At 41.1% G+C, this 16,571-nt stretch overlaps 1 protein-coding gene across 1 annotated transcript in view; it reads right to left on the bottom strand.

Annotated features, from left to right (window-relative positions):
• Nucleotides 1–12,490, bottom strand: part of CPM (carboxypeptidase M) — an 85,897-nt gene extending 73,407 nt beyond the window's left edge. The window contains exons 1-2 of the mRNA XM_037049479.1: nt 12,446–12,490; nt 11,970–12,132 (exon numbers count right to left, since the gene is read on the bottom strand). Coding sequence (XP_036905374.1) covers nt 11,970–12,129 — 160 coding nt within the window. The 5' untranslated portion in view covers nt 12,130–12,132; nt 12,446–12,490. The remainder of the gene's footprint in view (nt 1–11,969; nt 12,133–12,445) is intronic.
• Between the last annotated feature and the right edge of the window lie 4,081 nt (nt 12,491–16,571).

Raw genomic sequence — 16,571 nt, 5'->3', positions numbered from 1 at the left:
ACAGTTCAATTTTCTGTCTATTCTTGTGTTTTTGTTTCTACATCTTTGTTGTTCTTAAATTTGGTTGTGTGAGGAGGCACAGTGTTTCCACCTACACCTCCATCTTGGCCAGAAGTCTGTATGGAAGTATATTTACATTCATGTTTCATTTACTACACATGGAAGAGCTCTCAGCTTTGACCCTAAGATTGCCTGCCACATGTAAGCATGTATTGGCCTAGGATACAGGATGAATAAAGCCTAGACCCTGCTCTCCAGGGGCAATGTAGCTGGAGCTACTGGAAGATACTGGGGAAGAGGAGTGCAGGATCCTAACTCTGCCCAGAAGACTAGAGAAAGGCTTCCAGGTAAAGGTACCATTTTGAACTAAGCCTTAATGAACTGAACAAATGGTCAAATGATCTGTCACATCCACACCTGCTCTAAGAATGTAACACTTTGCTGAATTTTACCTGTTGTGTGCCATGGGTGTAGCCCCCATGCCCTCAGAGAGATTCCTCTCAGAGAAATTCAAACCACTGAGCCACACCAGCCAGGGCTCCTCTCAGAGAAATTAAAGACCTGGGAAAGTGCCTAAATGAAAGCCCTTTATTTGAACAAATGGAAGAGCTACTTAGCGGGTTTCTCCTGGTGAACTCTGTAATAGGGTGAACACTCCAAGTACATAAGCACTATTGTTCATGCCTTCATACCCCACCAAAAAGGCCGCTATCTGCAGCTCTTGGTAAATTCATGATAAGTCTCTGGGCCAGTCTGAAGGCAACTTGTTTGAAGCTGACTGCGCCTTCCCTGACACAGTGAACACTAAGCCCTATGGTTTGAAGTTATGTATGTGAAAGGTCACAGACTAGAAACTTTGTACTTCAACTTAAACATCTCACATGCACAGATGAGAAACATTTTTCATGTGCAACTCATGTCTGTTTTAACACATACTCAAACTAGGACTTAACAAACCTCTCAGCAAACTGCTATAGTATATTACATTACATTGAACTGCTAAGAAGTTAGGGAGAGTCCCAATTGTTTTAAACCACTACATAGGAAGATTTGATTTAATCTCGTTCCCCTAACCCAAATGCCCGTTGGTATTTAGTAATTTTTTTAATTTTAATTTAAGATTAAAAAAATCTTTAGGTCTTTATTAACAAAATAAGATCACAGGTGAGGATATATTATTAGTTCCACTACTACCTATGTTTAAAATTCTTTATATACTTTCTAGCTCTGTACTCTTATAGGAAGAGAAATTCTAAATATACAACTGGAGCTAATGGCAGTTGTCACCTCCCAACCCTAGATACGGCTGTCACCACTGTGTTACCTCCAGACACATGTGTGCACTGACTAAGAGCAGAAACCAAACACCTTTTTAGACGCCGCTCCAGGAATCTAAACAGGGTCCCTATCAGCTCTGTCTGTGACCTCAGACTAACCATTCTTAATCCCATCAGTCTATGACCCTTTTCTCACACCCAGTATTTTGCAGCTCTCCCTTTACCATGCTGGCATGACATTCCTAGAAAATATAATATTTATGTACATAATTTCAAAAAGGCCAGTTTAATGTTCACACTCTGTATAAAGGAAAAATAAAAGGAAAGCAACTTATAATAAAATACAACATCAGAATGTAAAACTTCGGGCACAGTCCACTAGGAGACACAATAAAACTTGTCAGCTGCTTATTTCTACAGTGCTCCCTCTGCATCCGTGGGCACGGGTTCCGGACCTCCCACGGTCACCGAACCTTGAGGATTCTCAGGTCCCTTATATAAATGCTGTGATATTTGCATATAATCCACAGACATGCTCCTGAATACTTTCAATCATTTCTAGATTACTCATAATATTTAATACAGTAATGTGAATACTGTATAAATTGTTGTTATAAGTATTGTTTAGGGAATAATGACAAGAAAACAGAAGTCTCTATGTGTTCAGTACAGATGCAACCATGGCAGGCCTAACTATATAGTACACATCAGCAATGATATAACTTTTAAATCTATTGTTGATCTGCAGTGGGTTGAATCCAGCAATGCAGAACTTGCGGATACGGAAGGCTGACCTTCCTTGAGCATCATGGTGACCGCATCTATTCCAAATGCAGACTGATATGGTTGTGTGGTCACTGGTGTAAGGATTCTGTGAATGTGAACTATCTCTCAGCCAAGTTCAGAGAAAAATAAAATCAAATTTTTCTCATTGTATCTATACTTACATTCCAGGAAAGTTCAGTATACATTAAAATTGTGAGGGAAAGTATTTTGTTACGTACATAAAACAGTTTGGTTTTAGGCTCTGCTCATTCTAAGTTGGTCTTTCCCCTACAGAGGGCATCAGAAAATGTAGGGGGCAATTTTTCACTGCGCATAACTATTCTGTGCAGTGCTAACCAGATCAGGAGGGTACACCAAGAGTNGTGAATGTGAACTATCTCTCAGCCAAGTTCAGAGAAAAATAAAATCAAATTTTTCTCATTGTATCTATACTTACATTCCAGGAAAGTTCAGTATACATTAAAATTGTGAGGGAAAGTATTTTGTTACGTACATAAAACAGTTTGGTTTTAGGCTCTGCTCATTCTAAGTTGGTCTTTCCCCTACAGAGGGCATCAGAAAATGTAGGGGGCAATTTTTCACTGCGAATAACTATTCTGTGCAGTGCTAACCAGATCAGGAGGGTACACCAAGTGTGACCAGCTAGCTCCCCCAACCCAAGATTTACAAAGCCTAAACAGCCCTTCAATTTCCAAAATTCCCTCTAGGTGGGGCTACTGCCCATAATGAGAACCACTGTTTTTAGAAGATGCCCTTTAGTGGATGGGTGGTGTTCCATGAGTGTGTAAACCAAAATCTCTGCCTTCTTCTGTCTCATAATCCAAATGTTTTGCATATAGGAAAAATTAAGTTTACAGCCAAAAAATTAGGAATTGAACTGCTCTGGATGAAACTGTGAATACTGAAAGGGTTCAAGAAATTCCACAGGTCACTCACACAAAAAACAAAACAAACAAAACACCATAAACATTTATATGCTTGGGTGACAGAGGATGCCTGTGAACTTTTTCAGAATCACGGGGGTTACGGGGAAGATCTGTAGGAGGGAGGGTAGGTGACAAGAACAGAGACAAAGATAACTTTTCTCTACAGCAAAAAAGGTTTAAGGGTTTATTTATTAGTTGGCATAAGACAGATTGGTTCCAGTCACCAATCTGTCATTACAAACTATGGACAATTCATTTTATCTCAGTTCTTCACATACAAATATGGGGATGATAATGGCATTTCACAACATCATTAAAATGATTCAGAGAAACAGATATGTAAAGTGCTAGGCAATAGTAAAATTCACTTGATGTTGGCGGTCATTTTTTTTTAAGTTTCAAATGCCATTTGCATCTAGTGTGTATCTGTTTAGATACATTTGAGATTTGGAATAAAAATGGTTACTAGATATAAGAAGCAGAGTAAAATTCTGTGTTATTTTTAGAATATTCTCTGTCTCCATTTTCTCTTTTAAATTATACTACGTGCCCTGGCTGGTGTAGCTCAGTGGATTGAGCACGGGCCTGCGAACCACATGATCGCAGTTCAATTCCCAGTCAGGGTACATGCCTAGGTTGCAGGCCAGTCCCCAACAGGGGACTCACAGGAGGCAACCATACATTAATATTTCTCTCCTTCTCTCCTTCCCTTCCCCTCTAAAGATAAATAAATAAAAATCTTTAAAAAATTATACTACAAACAGAATAAATCTAAATAATTTTCTTATAAGAAAACAAACAAAAAAGCAGTGCCTTTAAAAACCCCTGAATGGTAATAAACAAGGGCAATATCTATAAGATGTTTCAGAACAAAAAAAACTGTGCATTTCAAGTTAAAGAAGAGGAAAGTCTTGCTTAATCAGTGTAACTTGAGGTCACAAATATGGGTATTTCAGCTGAAACTCCTAGATTTCAGTGGTTTTCTAGATATTGAGTCCTCAACACGTCCCCCTCCTTTGTGTCAAAGAGCATTGTATACAGGATCTCAAGCACACTGGCTTCACGACCATACTTGAGAAGTAAACAGAGTGTGACAGAAAACTAAGTGTTGTGGCAAAATTGAATATACAATGTCTGTTTTTGTTTTATTCTTGAGGGCCAATCACCTGCCAGAATCTACACAGTCGGGGGCAGTAGACAGTGAGAGACCTGTGGGTGTATGGACACAGTACCCACCTCTCTGGGGTGGGAGTCTAAGCCACATCTAGGGGGACTTCTGAGCATCTGAAATTGTATAAAGATCCCTGGCAGAGGAACTAAATCAATATCTGTTGAATGAATACATGAAGATGAGAGTTCTCGGGTGAAAGAACGCATGGGAAAGAAATTCTCCCTTATACGTTAAACACAAATAAAAGTTGATAGTACACTAATCTTTCATCATCGTCATCACCACTGCCTCAACATAACATGTATCCTTCTGGCAAAATTTTAAGCATACAATAGAGTATTATTATCTACAGGCACTATGCTATACAGTAGATATCTAAGACATATTCATCTTGTATAATGAAAACTTTGTACTCTTTGACAAAGACTCCACTGATCTTTCAAATCACTAATGCCAGGATTGATTTATGAGTAATATAAGACTTGGAAGAATTGTTCTTTCCTTAGCATACATTTTTCATGAGAGTTTAAATCAATACAATCTTTTTGGAAGGAAATTTGGTCACATGTATGAAATAACATAAAACTGCTTAAGACCCAATAATTTACTTTTATGAAAACATACCCCTAATATCAGCAAATGTCTCCCTAACAATAGCTCTTATGTAGCTATCAATTTTGTGCTAACAACCCAAGGCCAAACTACCTACAGAGTATAGAACCTAGAATTTGAACTTGGGCACTGTGGTTCCAAAGCTTGTGCATTGACCACCTTTGCTGTCTTAGCTGCCAAGATGTTCACTGTGGCATTGTTTATAAGAAGGAAAGTTTAGAAGCAAACTAAATGTTCATCAGTGTGGTATGGGTTAAATAAACAATAGTATATTCATTCATAGGACACAAAGCAATCATTAAAAGTCAAATTTTCACCATGGCTGGTGTGGCTCAGTAGACTGAGTACCTGCAAACCAAAGGATCGCTGGTTCAATTCCCAGTCAGGGCGCATGCCTGGGTTGCAGGCCAGGTCCCCAATCGGGGCATGCAAGAGGCAACAACACAATGTTTCTTTTCCTCTCTTTCTCTCTCCCTACTGCTCTCTCTAAAGAAAATAAATAAAATCTTTAAAAAAATCAAATTTTCTAAATAAAAGTTTGCATGGACAAACAAGATATTTGGCATGCTGGAAGGGGGAAATCACTTGTTTCCTTTAGATGGTGAGATTTTTTGTTTTTGGTATTTTCCAAATTTTCTAAATGAACTTGAATTCTTTTTGTGCCCAGAAAAATATTACTAATAAATATGCCTCTAGATCAACATAGCCCATCAAAGTATAATAAATGTCACATATGTAATTTAAAATGTCCTAATAACCAAAACCATATTAATAAAGGTAAAAAGAAACAGATGAAATTAATTTTAAGTATTTCTTATTTAATCTATGCATTAAAATATCATTTTAACATGTAATCAAAATAAAATACTAATAGAGAATTTTATTTTTTTCCCGTTAAGTCTTCAAAGCCACTGTAGGACATCTCAGTTTGGTCTAGCCACATTTCAGCAGCTCACTAAGCAAGGGGATAATGGGTTCTGTAACGGACAACACTTCATGGCCCAAAGCATAAACCTGAAACCCTCCACTTACAACCACAATCTCCAGGTCACCTGCTACATCTATGTCAAGCTGCTTTTCTTTAACTTCATTTTTATTGTTCGTTCTCTTATTTATGTCCCCATTTTCCCCCTCTTTGCCCACCTCCACCCAGCCCTCATCCCCACCCCTCTCTCTGGCCATGACATACACAGTTGTCTGTGTCTATGGGTTATGCATGTGTGTTTTTGACAAATCCCCTCACCTTCCTTCATCCAATCCCTCCCTCCCCCACCCTCTGTCAGTCTGTTCCATGTCTCCATGCCTGTTTCTGTTTTGTTCATCAGTTTATTTTATTCATTAAATTCCACATATAAGTGAAAACATACGGTATTTGTCTTTCTCTCACTGGCTTATTTCACTTGGCATAATAATCTCCAGGTCCATTCAAGCTACTTCTTTAAAGAGAAAAGAAATGTGCTTGGGAGGTAGGTGAATCTGAGTTCGAAACCTCCCTCTAACACTTGTTAGCCACGTGATTTTCAGCAAGTTAGATTCTCTGTGCCGTATTTGATCTCTTCAGTAAATGAGGAAAGTGCCTACTTTGAGTTGTTGAGATTGAAATAATGCATTAAAATACCTAACACATGGAAAACACTTGATAACAGAGATTTTTATTAGCTACCCTTTGCCCTTTCCAAGCTTCCTTAATTAGATAAAGTAAAGGTTCAAAGGCACGACATGATTCTTAAAACAGAGATGGTAGGAATTCTCATTTATAATGGTGCTAGAACTAATTCTGGAGGGCATGAAAAGCCGAAAAGGGAAATCCACAATAAATACATTTGACTTTTATTTTATTGTTTAATTATATTTTATTGGTTATGCTTTATATTTTATTTTTTAATTATATTTTATTGGTTATGCTATTACAATCATACTGATTTTTCCTCCTTGCCTTCCTCTACCCTGCAACCCCCACTCCCTTAGGCAATGCCCCTGCCATTGTTCATGTCCATGGGTCACGTGTATAAGTTCTTTGGCTACTCCATATCCTACACTGTACTTTACATCCCCATGGTTATTCTCTAATTACCTATTTGTACTTCTTAGGGCACCTCCTCACCCATTCCCCCACACCTCCCTCTCATCTGGTAAACATCAAAATGCTTCATTGTATCCACGATTCTGTCTCCATTCTTCTTTGTTTAGTTTGTTTTTACATTCAGTTGTTGACACATATATATATATTTGCATTTTATTGTTCATAGTTTTGATCTTCTTTTTCTTAAATAAGACCCTTTAACACTTCATATAATAATGGTTTGGTGACAATCAACTCTTTTAGTTTTTTCTTGTCTGGGAAGCTCTTTATCTGCCCTTTGATTCTAAATGATAGCTTTGCTGGGCAGAGCAATCTTGGCTGTGGGCTCCTGCTTTTCATGACTTTGAATATTTCTTGCCAGTCCCTTCTTGCCTGCAAAGATTCTTTTGAGAAATCAGCTGACAGTCTTATGAGAACTCCCCTGTAAGTAACTGCTTTTCTCTTGCTGTTTTATGATTCTCTTTACCTTTAACCTTTAGCATTTTAATTATGATGTGTCTTGGAGTGCATCCATCTTGTTTATAACTCTCTGCTTCCTGGACTTGCATGTCTATTTTCTTCACCACGTTAGGAAAGTTGTGTTTCATTATTTTTTTCAAATAGATTTCCTATCTATCTCTTTTTCAAAGAGATTACTTGCTCTTTCTCTTCTCCTTCTGGCACCCCTATGATGAGACTGTTGAATCACTTGAAGTTGTCCCAGAGACTGCTTATACTATCCTTAGTTTTTTTAATTCTTTTTTCTTTTTGTGGTTCTGCATGGTTGTTTTTGCTTCCTTATGTTCCAGATCATTGATTTGATTCTTGGCTTAATCCACTCTACTGCTGTTTCCCTATAAATTGTTTTGTATTTCAATTAGTGTCCCCTTCATTTTTGACTGAATCTTTATTATGCTGCTGAGGTCTTCACTAAGTTCCTTGAGCATCCTCATTACCAGTGTTTTGAACTCTGCATCTAATAGATTGCTTATCTCCCTTGTACGTAGTTCTTTTTCTAGAGTTTTGATCAGTTTTCAATTGTGTCACGTTTCTTTGTCTCCTCATTTTGGCAGGCTCCCGTGTTTGTTTCTATGTATTAGGTAGAGCTGCTTCGACTCATGTCTTGGTGGTGTGGCCTAATGTAGCAGGTGTCCTGTAGGGTCCAGTAGCACAGCCTTCCCTATCACTCAAGCCAGTGTGCCCTCTGTGTGGGCTGAGTATACCCTCTTCTTATAGTTGAGCCATGATTGCTGTTGGCAGGTCAATGGGAGGGATTTACCCAGGCCAGTCCGCTGCAAGGACTAGCTATGATCACTAACCACCAACTTCCACCCACCGTGGAGGATCCGTTGTGCAGGGACAGGGTGGTGGTACTTTGACGTGGCCCATAATTGTCCACTGGGTGTGCAGGCTCTGGGGTTTCCTGAGTGGTACAGGCCAAGGTCAGCTCCCATCTGTGTTTTTGTCCAGGTTCACCCTGCCTGGGCTATAAAGCAATCAGAGATGGCTGCTACAGGTGCTAGACTTGGAGATCCCCAAGTGAAGCCAAGCTGTGAATCTAGGCTGGCTGCTGCTGGTGCCGGGCCTGGGGCTCACTGAAGCCACAGAGGATTTAGGAAGTTGTGAAGCATGAACCAAGACCAGCTATTCATACAGAAAAGCAACTTGGGTGGGCCTCTAAGTTGAGTGGGACAGAGTCACTGGGGATCTTCAGGATGAGGCAAACAGTGTTAGCCAGGTTGATGGAGTCCCAGACATGGTGCCATCCTACAGGCTCTGTGGCTCTGTTGAGGGGAGTGTTCAGAAAAGGGACAATGGCCTCTGCTTGCCTTGATGCCAGCCACTTCAGTTTCTCCTTGTATGCCACTGGTACCTTTCAAGGTGCTCCCCTGGTGCTAGAGCTCAGAGGAAGTGAGTCTGAATAAGTCTGTGAGAGGGTTAAGAGGAATGAACCACTTGGGACTCTAGAATTTTCTTCCTCTGATTCAGTCCCCCCTGGTTGTTTTAGCCAGAAGTTATCTTCCTGGCACTGGAACCCGGGGCTGGAGGGCTGGTATGGGGCTGGGACTCCTCGCACCCTAGATATCCCAGTGTTTTATCCACCACAGGTAGGTGAGAGACCAGCCCATGCTATGTCTGCATCCTTCCCACCAATACATTTATACTTTAAAGCAGACTACTGAATGTAGAGAATAAATGGCCCACATCTTTGCTCGCTTCACAAGGCATTCGCTCAGCGAATATTCAATCCATCAAACAGATACAAATTACTGAATACATTTCAGGCATCCTGCTACTCAAACAGGGTTAGAAATTTCAAAAAAGGAGGGGACGGGGCAGAAGCTTCTTTAACAGAACAGAGGAAGGAACCAGTGAACAATGTACTGATTTTTCTCAACTCAGTGGTCAGGTGTTTTGTTTGATTGTTTGTTTGTTTGTTTGTTTGTTTGAGTTGCTTCTCTTGTTTCACGTAGATTGTCTTTACTATGTTATTTGGTAGTGCTGTTTCTACAAAGATGCACCTGAAATACGGTCAGTCTACCAATACTATGTCTGAAACATAAGTGAAAGGTATATGTGCACTCAACTTTTCTGTGGTTTTCAAACAGTTCACATAAAAAACTGAACAAAATCACCAAATATAATAAAAGGTACTTAGCATGACATACCCTGATGATTTTATAGCATCACTATTTATTAAAAAAGATCACCAGAATCTATATAGATGTCTTAAAAAGGTGAACGACTTAAGAAAACTCAGATAATCAAGAGGATCAAATACTATATAGCAACCAATGCACATCTGCAGACTTCAATCCATGGAAATATGTCTTAAAATAATGAGAACTGAAGAAAAAGTAGAATGGAACCCATTATTACAACAGTGAGAATATATGAAATATGCATATACAGAAATTGAAAAATGTATTTGGCAAGGTAGGAATATTACTCTCCCTCTGAGTAGGTTGCCCATAGTCATAACAAAAAGAAAGTAAATACCATGTGTGATAAATCTTATTTGCTAAGCAAACTTATCTTACACTAGAGCAGCTATTTTTAACCTTTTTAATCTCATGGCACACATAAACTAACTACTAAAATTCTGCAGCACACCAAAATATATGTTATATTTTTTGCCAATCTGACAAAAAAATAGGTATAATTTTGCTTCATTCTCACCAATGGCTCTTGTTGTGTTGGCTCTTTTCTTTTCTTTTCTTTTCTTTTTCTTTCTTTCTTTCTTTCTTTTTTTTTTTTTGACAACAGGGAAAAGAGATCGGTACTCCTGCTCCAGAGGGCAGGTTGGCCAGGAAAAACTGCCTGCCTGGTGAAAAGTACCTACATAGCAGCTCTGTCTTTAATGCTCAGACTAACATACAGATACAGTAGCAACTGACTCCCAGCTACTAGTGTGTATTTTAACCTACCACTTGGAACCTAATAGCAGATTTGGGGGTTTTCTTCATCTGAGTAATTATTCAGAACACACTCAGCGCACACATTTGACCGCTGGTGTCATATCATTTTTACATGATAGCTCCTCAGCGCTTTAACTGCAGGAGTGCACACAAAGCGAAAAAGCCTGCTGCTCTGCGGTCTGATATCATGCAGGATGGATCAAAATAGCTGGTTCACATTAAGAGAGTCCCCAGCTTTCTTTCACAAGCACTCTGTGCTTGCAGAAATAAAAAATTACCAAATCTAGTACTTAATTTTGTACTTAAAATTAACAATATCCTCCTCATCTTGTGGTGTACATGATGACTGAACAATAATTCAAGCTAGTTGTGGTCTATATTTCCTTTACTAATATAATTAGTACTCTTAGATCTTTCAAAACTGCTCCTATCTAACCTCAGACGGAAGTGATTTCAAAAGGTTGAATACATATGCTGATTCAAGATATGATTTCTCATACACGCAACCTCTATAATTTTGGATTATAGAGCAAGGCAAAATAGTTCTGGCACCATCTCTTTGGCAATGTTGTTTAAAAACAAAGGCGTCATCAGACAGATAAGCCCAGGATTTTTATTTTGCATTGCACATAAGTAAATTTATGTAATATCTCTTTTCTAATATAGAAACCTTGACCTTAATTTGGGGGAAAAACAGTAATAATATGGTAATTAAGAGACTCCCAATTGGCTGAAAAGCTCAGAGCTAAAATCCAGTTAGGGCTTGAAGATATAAAAAGGTGAGACTACATAAACTTGACAAGACTTTTGATTTAGTCTCTTTGCAGGTACCAATGCAATTAAAGAGGATTAAGAAGTAATATCTGATAAAAATTATTTGCCCTGCCCCAATGTGCAAGCCTTGAAGTAGTGACCTGAATGCCAAATTTAGTTATAAAACTTACCAGTGGGGTGATCGTGGGCAAAATACTTAATATCTTTATGATTCAACATCCCCATCTATAAAAATGATAACTACTTAGTGTAAAGTTATATATTTATATTTAATATCTAGTTTGTAAATTAAATCAATAAAGCAATTAAATGATAAATGTGGAAATGCTAGAAGCAGTAGCAATCACTCTTAATGTATATTTATTATCCAGCAATTGTCTTATTCAAATGATTTTAAAAACAGCCTTTAACAGTATCAGAGCCATATTTTTTTTTCAAGACTTGAAGCATTTCGGGTAATTATACATGACAAGGAAATCTCATCAACAGAATCGCACTATTTTTGTTCAAAAGAGACCTTTAGACGAGATACTAACAGTCTGAATCATATTTAAAGAAGTCAACAAAAAGGGAAACCTGAGATGGATAAACGGACTGACTTCCCTGGCAGAGGCTTGTCTAGAAAAAGAACGAAAATACACATTCCAGGCAACTGATGTTTGCAAGATCCAAAAGACAGAGCACCATTCATTAACTCCTAGGACTCAGTGACATCGAATGACAGCAGAAGCATTTAGTAAAACTCAGGTCATCCTGTTACTACTACTCCCCTGACAAAATAAAGCAACACAACACACAAAAGCAGAAAACAACCAACAATCAAAGGCATTGGTGTACCCGCTTGGAGCTCCTCTGAGTAGCTTCATAGAGAGGGGACATGAAACTAAGGTATATTTAATGAATGAAAGCAAGGTTTGGAAAAGTGCACGAGATGGACCCTACCTTTCACAGATTTCCCAATACTGTGTAAGTGAGTGATAGAAGTGTAGTTTTGGGCAATATTCTTCAAAAACTCTTCCATCTCTTCCTGGTGGTGGTAGCTGAAATCCAGCGCAGCTACCAAAGGCAGCAGCAGCCCTAGCCAGAGGCAGGCGAAGTCCATGTTCTAGAGGTGAATAAAAATGATAATAAAGCTGAGACCAGACAAGGGACTGGGGAGGGGTGGGGGTTAATGTGGGAGATACGAGATCCGGCACTGACACTCTAGTGTCAGATCTCCTAATACTATCGTTTCCTGCTTCCTAAGGAGGTAAAAGTTGGAAGCAACACCTTCGGGAGTTAGTGTGAACGAAACACTGGCAGCCCAGGCGCCTTCCATCTCGCCCCCTCCCCTTCCTCCCCTTCCCCGGGTCTCGGCTGCGGTCCGCCGCCCGGCAGCTGCGGCAGCTGCACCCGGCCGCGCGCGCCCTCAGCCTCACCCCGGCACAGGCGCGCACCTTCACCCGCCCGCGGCCGCAGCGCCGGGCCAGTCATTATAGCCCGGCCAGGGGGCGGGCGCTCCCAGGACCCGCCCATATCCTGACTGACGTCCCTCTGGTCCATTCAGGCGCCGCAGGATTCCTCCTAGGCGGGGCCGGGACGCGAGTCCTGGACTCCGGCTGCCTTCCCCGCACTTGGGAGGCTCTGCGCTCGCGAAGCGCTGGGTTGCAAGGGCAGGCTGGGCTACGCAGACAGGCAGCAGTTTTAGTCTTTGCTGGATTTGAAGTGTGTCCTCCGCTCCGCCACAACTCCGGCCGGTGATGGGGTCGGGGCACTCTGCCGAGGGTCTCCAACTGCTGCAAATTTGGAGATGATAGAAGTTCGGCGGACTTTCCACGCTGAGCGCAACGCCGCAGCGCGCTCAGCGGGCCGCAACTAGCCGGCGCCCCTCCGGCTCACCTGGCACCCCAGAATGCGCCCCGGGAGCTCCGGGTGCCCGGGGTCCGGCACCGGCTCTTAAGGGTCTCCGCGGTCTCTGCGGCCGGAGTCGCTGGGACTGCGCCCCCAGCCGCGCCAGGTTGCTCAGCCCTGTGCTGCAGTCGCGTGGGATTTAAGAAAGAAGAATGTCTGTGTGTAAAAGTGTTAAAGGCTGTCAAGTGGGGAGTCCAGGACAATTTCCGACAAATATATGTGGTGTAGGAGATTTGAGTAAATCCGAGTTAAATTTAAAACTGCAGATCACACACTAGGAAGCGGAGTCACTATTTGTAAATTCAGTGCTCCCTCCACCAACATTTCATAGGTCAATTTCCGTTCTCTCTTCCTAAAATGCTTCCTTCTGAACGGACTGGGTGGTCTGTGTTTACACTGGGGAGAACGAGGACTTCACCGAAACCTGAGGCAGTTTGTGGTGCCAGGAGAGACCTCATACACCTGTCACGCATTACCTGTCAGGGTAAGGAGGGACTCGTGCCAAGGTCCTGTGACTAAAAAATTTGAAAACCACTGGCTTGCACTAACATTCCTCTTCAACGGATTAAAAATTGTGATGCCAGGGCCCCACTCCAAATGAATTGACCGAGATTTCTCTTACTGAGGCCCAGGAAAGGTATTTTTTTTAATGTGCCCGGAGTGAGTTGAATGTGCCTTCAAGGGTTTGCCGGCTCCCTTTTGTTTCACATGGACACCGTTGCAGAATTGAGCTCTGAGGAATCCCGAGGCTGCCCCTGGCTCCCAGGCAGCAGAACGGAGACTTTTAGGAACTAAGACTATAATAGCGTCGTGTGATCTGGTTCATTGTGTGAGATGTTTCTTAAAGAAATAATCTAGTTTAATTGGAAAGAATTTTTTAATAGTTGTAAAAAATATGATATTGTTGGATTTTTTAAATCCTCACCCAAGAATATGTTTATTGATTTTGTTTTATTTTTTAAGTATATTTTATTGATTATGCTATTGCAGTTGTCCCATTTTCCCCCTTTATCCTCCTCTGCCCTGCTCCTCCCTCTCACCAGCATCCCTCCCCTTAGTTCAGGTCCATGGGTCGTACAGGTAAGTTTTTGGTTCACATTTCCTATACTAGTCTTAACCTTACCCTGTCTATTTTGTACCTACCAGTTATGCTTCTTATTCCCTGTACCTTTTCCCCCATTCTCTCCCCTTCCCCTCCCCACTGACAACTCTCTCCATGTGATCTCCATTTTGTTTCAATGATTTTAGAGAAACATCAATTGATTGTCTCCCATATGCACCCTGACCAACGGGGAATTAAACCCGAAACCTAGGTATGTGTCCTGACCAGGAATCAAACCTGCAACCTTTTGGTGTGGGGGAGGATGCTCCAACCAGCTAAACCACCAGGCAAAGGTGATATTGTTGGATTTTTGAGTGATTTTTTTTAAAGACATGCCGCAGTTACATACTAAACGTGACTTCCTGATGGCTCCCTAAGAGGTTGTCCTTACATAGTGTTCACTGAGTCCTGAAAGGAGGGGCTATGGGTCTTGAGGAGATTAGATTTAGGTACAGTCGCAGCAAGGAGTGGGAAGGGGAACTGACTGTGGAACAGAGTGAAGAATTACTGATTTGACTTTAGAAATCAAACATTTGTTATAAAAGCAGTGGCGGTTACATGGTTTCCTTTAGTGGTTCTGTGACTGGATACTGGAGGTTTTATCAGTACAGGGATGGAGATTGCCAGGGTTGTTGTTCCAGAAAGGCAAAGGGGCAAGTTATGGTTCAAATTACTGTCCTTGGAGTTCACACTAGGCTGGAAGGGAAGGAAATTCAGGAGAGAGTCAATCGGAGAGGGAGGTGGGGAGTACAGAAGATTGAAGGCTGAAAAGCTAGAACCTAAAAAAAGTGTGGTCCAGGGTCAGCATCAGCATCTCTTGGGAGTTTTACAAAGAGTCTGGAAATGCAGACTGGTCTTATTTCTGTGAAAGGGGGATGATCATTGATGATTTGGGGTTTATGGTTGTAGAGATCTATAGGGTTACAAACGATATTGTTTTCCTTTTCTAATTAAGTTAAGAACGTTCACCTTTTCACTTAAAGGAAGCACTTAACAGCTTCCCTTTGGCATATCCGCATTGCCAGCATCACTGCTTTTGTGCTTTGGGGCCACTATTATTAAGTGAAATAAGGATTACTTGAACACAAGTACTGAGATACTGAGACAGTTGATCTGATAAACCAGGATGCTACTGAATGACTAAGGGGCACAGTGGACAAAGGGATTATTCACGTCCCGGGTGGGACAGAGCAGGACAGTGCTAGGCTACTCAGAATGGCATGCAATTTAAAACTTATGAATTGTTTATTTCAGGAATTTCCCCTATAATATTTTCAGACCATGGTTAATTGCAAGTGACACTGCTGAAAATGAAACTATCGATAAGGGGAATGCTGTAGTTGATAATTTATGGATTCATTGAATCATTTTCTTTTCAATGATCCTTTTGCAACAGCCTAAACCATGTCCATTCAATATTACTTCCACAAGATAAAATTATAAATATACTCAGTACCCAAAACAAATTCTTTTGTATCCCCATGATTGATTAATTTAGTCAGTCTATCAATAATTATTAAACATCCAATAATATGCTGAGCACTATAAACCCCACGGTGGAAAGGAGAAACAACCTTTATTTTAATGGAGTTCTCGTGCTTTGGGGGGAAGACTCAGAGATGAACAACCACTCAGTTACCATTTTGATGTGTGTTACAAAAAGGAAATCGCAGGATATTATGGGACAGGGTAAATGAGGATGCTAACTGGGTTGGGGTGTGCCTGAGTGGAGCCTGAGAAGGCTTCTTGAAGATGTGTCTGTTTAAGGTGAAACCTGAAGGAGGAAGACGTGGAGGGCCCAGGCAGAGAGAACAGAATGCTTCATTTTACATTCTTAACACACATCAGAAACAATATTGAGATAATAAGTAGTTTCATTTTTTAATAGATGTGTGCTGTCCTGTGTTATGCTTATTTCCAGCATCCCTACATTCCAAATAACTCTCCCAGCTGTTCCCCACCTGAAGAGGCTCTGAACAACCGAGTTCTATGGGGTGAGGCTGATTCTTCCACACCAACAAGCAGTACTAGGGTACCAGTCTGTTCTGGAGGGGTCCAGCTGGTCCCCGCAGGCTCCAGTTGTCCTTGCTCTGTCCGTTTTCCCCCCACAGCTACCTATCCTGCAGATTGCAGGCCCAGCACCAGATGTAGAATCAATAGCCTTCCACAGACCATTTAACTAGCTCCAAAAATTGCTGGTTCAAGTTTCGATTCTTAAAACAAATCCCTTATCTGTATCATTCCTGGTGGTTCTGCTTCTCCGATTGAACGTCAACTGGCACAGGGAATTGAAGACTAAAGACAATTTTAGGGCCATGTTCTAGCAAGCAAATACATTTTTTCATAGGAAGAGGAAAGGATGAAGGGCAGAAATAAAGGAGTCAGACACCATGCATTATATAATGTGCCAACAAAGGCCATGGGGGACCATGTGAGGACAGAGAAGAAGCTGGACTCCCATGAGTGGGTTTTGCCGAACTGGACCCTTCCCTTGTGTCCCCTGGACCTGTGTACCCCCCATTGCTCCAGCATGCGGGGGGGGGGGTGTTATT

Source organism: Sturnira hondurensis, unplaced genomic scaffold (genome assembly GCF_014824575.4).
Source record: "Sturnira hondurensis isolate 20B ecotype Veracruz unplaced genomic scaffold, ASM1482457v3 Scaffold0006496, whole genome shotgun sequence".
Classification (NCBI taxonomy): domain Eukaryota; kingdom Metazoa; phylum Chordata; class Mammalia; order Chiroptera; family Phyllostomidae; genus Sturnira; species Sturnira hondurensis.
This window is presented reverse-complemented; position numbering and strand designations above follow the sequence as displayed.